This window comes from Triticum urartu, chromosome 3A, assembly GCF_056163025.1.
Source record: "Triticum urartu cultivar PI428250 chromosome 3A, HENAU_Tu73, whole genome shotgun sequence".
NCBI lineage: Eukaryota > Viridiplantae > Streptophyta > Magnoliopsida > Poales > Poaceae > Triticum > Triticum urartu.
In genome coordinates, this window is record NC_141875.1 from 403,053,273 (window position 1) to 403,058,343 (window position 5,071).

General features: G+C 62.8%; 1 protein-coding gene across 1 annotated transcript; it reads right to left on the minus strand.

Moving 5' to 3' along the window:
* Positions 1-2,551: 2,551 nt before the first annotated feature.
* LOC147979854 (uncharacterized) lies at positions 2,552-3,226 on the minus strand. The gene has a single exon (XM_087515368.1). The coding sequence runs from the start codon at positions 3,224-3,226 to the stop codon at positions 2,552-2,554; it is 675 nt and encodes a 224-aa protein (XP_087371494.1).
* Between the last annotated feature and the right edge of the window lie 1,845 nt (positions 3,227-5,071).

Genomic DNA, 5,071 nt, shown 5'->3' on the forward strand with positions numbered 1-5,071 from the left:
GAGCGCAAGCAAAAACACCCACTGGGCCGGCCCGCGGCAACCCGGTAGGGCCAGGTTGGCGTGCGGCCAGTCGCCTGGCGGCTTAGAGTGGCGGGGCTGGGTCGAGCGACCCGGCAGCATGCGAAAACCTCGTGGATGCCAGCGCTCTTGCTCTTTGTCTTTGAAGCCTTTTTCTCGCAACTTCTCCCCCTTTGGGTTTCCCCCCGCGAGTCTGACGGCCGAGGCTCCGGTCCGTGACAAGGGGTTCGGCCTTTGGGAGGAGCGTGCGATATTTAGCCTTTCAAAACGTTGAGCGCAAGCGAAACACCCACTGGGCCGGCTGGCGGCAATCCGACAGGGCCGGGTTGGCGAGCAGCCGGTTGTGCGGTAACTTTAAAGTGGCGGGGCCGGGTTGGGAGACCCGACGGCTCTTGACTTAGTGCTCGCGGCGCGCTGGTGCTCTGGTCTCGTGAGCTTGCCAGCCAACAGCCGAAGCCGGTTCTGCGGCTCAGGGCGAAGCGGGAGGCCGTGACAATCCAATGCATTAGGAGCCGCTAAGGGAAGCGGCGGGTGGCCAAGCCGGCCAGCCCCCGGGTCGAGCGAGTCGACCTGGCATTCGGGTTGGCTTACTATAAAGGTAATGCACAAATGTGGGGGACACAATAGCTTGGTCGCGAAAAGGGCAGCCCCCGAGCGTCGTTCGGGGGCCCCATAGTTTTCAGATGATTACAAAAGGCAGCGATACATACGTGCATACGGCTAACTGTAAAACGGGCGGAGGAGCTCCTCGTTCCATGGCCGGGTTGTTTCTTCGCCGGCGGTGTCCCTCTTGCGCTTGTTTGACTTGCGGGCGTCGATGAGGTAGTACGCATTGTGATTGCACAAGGCCTTGTTGATGATGAAGTGGCCCTCGCACGGGGAGGATAGCTTGTGTTAGCCGCTCTGCTGCTGGACGAGTCGGAGGATGAGGTCTCCCTCTCGGAAGGCGAGGGGCTTGATTTTCTTGCTATGGTAGTGCCTCAGTCCTTGCTGGTAGATGGCCGAGCGACTGAGCGCTAGGAGACGTGCTTCTTTGAGCAGGTCGACGCCGTCTTGCGAGCTTCCTTGGCTTCGGCTTCCGTGTACATCGTGACGCGTGGCGAGTCAAAGGATGACGGCTTCTACTCCATAGACGAGGAAGAATGGGGTGAACCCGGTTGACCGGTTTGGCGTGGTGCGGAGACTCCAGAGGACGGCCGGCAACTCGTCGAGCCAGCTGCCGGGTGAACGGGCGAGTGGCTCGACGAGCCGCGTCTTGATGCTGGATATGATGAGGCCGTTGGCCTGCTCGACCTGGCCGTTGGACTACGGATGTGCAACGGAAGCCAGGTCGAGGTGGATGCCGGATATGGAGCAGTACTGCGTGAGCGCGCCCTTGGCGAAGTTGGTGTTGTTGTCCATGATGATGCTATTCGGCATGCCGTGGCGCACCGTGATGTCCTTGATGAACCAAACGGCCGTCGGGCCATCCAGCTTCTTGATTAGCCTTGCTTCGATCCATTTGGTGAACTTGTCCACCGCCACCAGCAAATGTTTGATGCCACCTCGGGCAGTCTTGAAGGGTCCCACCATGTCGAGTCCCCAGACCGCGAAGGGCCAGGCGATCGGGATGGTCTGGAGTGCTGACGCCGGCTGGTGGCTGCGCTTGCTGAAGCGCTAGCATCCCTCGCACTTGATGACGAGCAACTCTGCGTCTTCGAGGGCCGTGGGCCAGTAGAAACCATGGTGGAAAGCCTTGGCCGCTAGGGATCTCGAGGCGGCGTGGTTCCCGCACTCGCCCTGGTGTATGTCGAGGAGGATCTCAATGCCCTCGTCCTGCTCGACGCAGCATTGGAACACGCCACTGGAGCTGCGCTTGATGAGATCATTATTGATGATGCCGTAGGCGGACGCTCGATGATGTACCTACCGAGCTTTGGTCTCGTCCATGGGGAGGACCCCGTTTTCCAGGAACTCCGAGATGGGCAGGGCCTAGGATGGTGCCGTCACCACAGCGAAGATGGCCACTTTTTCGGGATCCGGGTCGGCGGCCCCCGAGCCGGGTTTGGCAGCCCTCGGGCCGGGTTGCGGCGCGGCTGGGTCGGTTGGAGCAGTCCCCGGGCCAGGTTGAGGCGCGGCCGGGTCAGTTGGAGCAGTCCCCGGGCCGGTTTGAGGCGCGTCCGAGTCGGTTGGAGCAGTCCCCGGGCCGGGTTGAGGCGCGGCCGGGTCGGTTGGAGCAGGCCTTGTTCAGGCTGGTGTAGTCGATACACATGCGCCAGGTCTTGTTCTTCTTCAAAATGAGGACTGGGCTAGCCATCCACTCGGGGTGAAATACTTCCATGATGAAGCCGGCCGCCAGAAGCTTGGCGACCTCTTCACCAATGGTCCTTCTCTTCTCTTCAGAAAAACGTCACAGGGGTTGACGGACGGGCTTGGCGTCCTTGCGGACATGGAGTTTGTGCTCGGCGTACTTCCTCGGGATACCCGGCATGTCCTTTGGGGTCCATGCAAAAACATCCTGATTCTCACAATGGAAGTCGACGAGCTCGCCTTCCTATTTGCTGTCGAGGCGGGTGCCTACGATAACGTACTTGCTGCAGCTGGGGTCTTCCGGATTCAGCTTCACTTTCTTGGTTTCCTTGGAGGGCTTGAACGAGGCCTTGTCAGCCGGGTCCTCGGCTAGGATGGGTGCGGCTGACGCCTCTTGGGCCAGGGCGACGATTCGGTCGAGCTGGCGCCGCTCCTCGGCTACGACCAGCGACTTAGCCAGCTTGGCACCGTCTCGGGTGCATTCCACGGACTTGCGGTAGTCGCCCATGATAGTGATGAGGCCCTTTGGACCCGGCATCTTTATCTTCAGATAGGCGTAGTGGGGAACCGCCATGAACTTGGCGAGCGCGGGCCGGCCCAGCAGCACATGATACACGCTGGACAGGTCCACCACCTCGAACCAGATCGGCTCGCGTCGAAAGTGGCTGTTGTCGCCGAACAGGACGTCGAGACGGATCCGGCCGATCGGGGAGTAGGAGAGGCCGGGAACGATGCCGTGGAAAACCGTTCGGGTCGGCTCCAAATCCTTGGCCTCGAGGCCGAGCTTGGTCATGGGGTCACGGTAGAGGATGTTGATGATGCTGCCGCCGTCGATGAGCACCCAGGATAACTTGCACGTGCGTTGAGGCGTGACGATTGTGGGATCGAGGACGAGGGCGTAACCACCCAGGTTCGGCATGACGGTCGGGTGGTCCTGTCGAGTCCAGGTGACCGGGCGCTCCGACCAATGCATGTACTCCGTCTTGGCCGGGATGACGGTGTTCACCTCCTACCGAAGGAGGCGCTCGCTGCGCTTGTTGTCACCTATGCTGGTGAAGACGATGTAGGTTGTGTTATGGGCCGGGTAGGCGTCGTCGCGCATCGCACCGCCGGCCGGGGGCGATGGTGAAGGTGGAGGCGGCTGCCTGCTCCTGGAGCCGGGGCCGGAGGAGGCGGGACGTCGCCCCTCATGATGTGCTTGGTGATGGCACACTGCCGAAGCATGTGTGTGGACAGCCTCGCGCCGCTGTGGTGCTTGCAGGGAGCGTCGAGCATCTCCTCGAAACTCATGGCGGGTTGCCATGTCGTCTTGCCGGTCTACCGGCGCTTGGCGGCCGGGTCAGCTGCGGGCGCCTGCTCGGCGGCCGCGACGAGCCGGTTGTCGTAGCGCTGAGCCGGCTGATGGGACTTGCGCTTGTTTTTCTATTGGTTGTGCTGCTGTCGGCTTCCTTTGTCGGTCGGCTTCGGAGGGGGAACCGACTTTGCTTTGTCGGCTTCGTCTAGCGCCACCTGGATCTTCATGGCAGAGTCGGCGGTGGCGTACTTGTCCGCCGTCACCATGAGCGCGGCCATGGTGGCCGGCTCGGAGTGCAAGAGCTCGTGCTTCAGGAGGGTGCTGTCCCGGCACCCGTTGACGAAGTATTGGATTGCTTGGACTTCTTGGATGCCCTCGCAGCTGTTTTGGAGCTCGGTCCAGCGTGCGAGGTGCTCGCAGCCGGTCTTCGCTGGTCCCTACACGCACATGGCGAGCTGACTGGGGCGGCCGGGTTGCTTGTGCGTGCAGGTGAAGTTGCGGACGAAAGCTTGCTCGAAGTCGACCCATGCGTTGATGCTACCCTCCGGCAGACTGTTCAACCAGGTGTGGGCTGACCCTTGGAGCATGAGAGGCGCGTAGTGCACGGCGAGGCGGCGGTTGCCGCCAGCGATGCCGATGGCGGTGGTGTAGTCGATGAGCCAGTCCTCCGGCTTCACGGTGCCATTGTACTTGGGGGTGTCACGGGGGAGCGTGAACCCTTTGGTAAAGGGCTCACCTCGGATGCACGGTCCGAAGCACGCCGGCCCGACAGGGCCGGTTTCCTCCAGCTCTTGGGAGAGGGCGAGTCGGTCGAGGCGATGACGGGCGTCGGTATCGTCGATAGCGCGCGGGCCCAGCCGGCCAGTCGCCACACCGCGGGGGGCCGGGTCTCCTCCCGTAAGACATCCACTCGGTTGGAGCAGGGGGTCGAGCCGGCGTCGGGCCTCTGAAGTCGGCTCATCACCCAATCCGCCGGCAGTCGTCAGGGCCGGGTTGCACCGGGTCCGGGTGCGGCCGGAGTGCGCTTCGCCGAGTGGAGAGGACGTCGTGTGCTAGAAATCGCTGGGTCCAGCAACGCAGGCGGAGCCGGATCCGGCCGGCTTGGCGAGTTGGTTGAGGCGGTCCTGCTACGCGTTAGCCACAGCGACGAGGTCGTTCACCCTCTTGAGGCAGTCCTGCAGCTCTTTGCCCACGAGCTGGTCCAGGCCGACCGCGGCCGCTTGGGCAGCACACATGATCTTCACAGGAGTCTCGTAGACAGGAGGGATGGCGCCAAAGGCGCGCCCGATCGCGCCGCCCCGGGCTCGCACATCAGCGACCCAACTTGGCTCAGGCGCGTCTAGCGTGAAGCCGTAGGCGGCGTTGCGCTCCAGCTGAGTAGAGTCGAGGCGGCGCTACGTGGTAGCGAGCGTCTCGGTGAGGTCCAGCAGGCGCTGGCGATCCTCGTCGAGGCAAGTCCGGGCCTCGGCG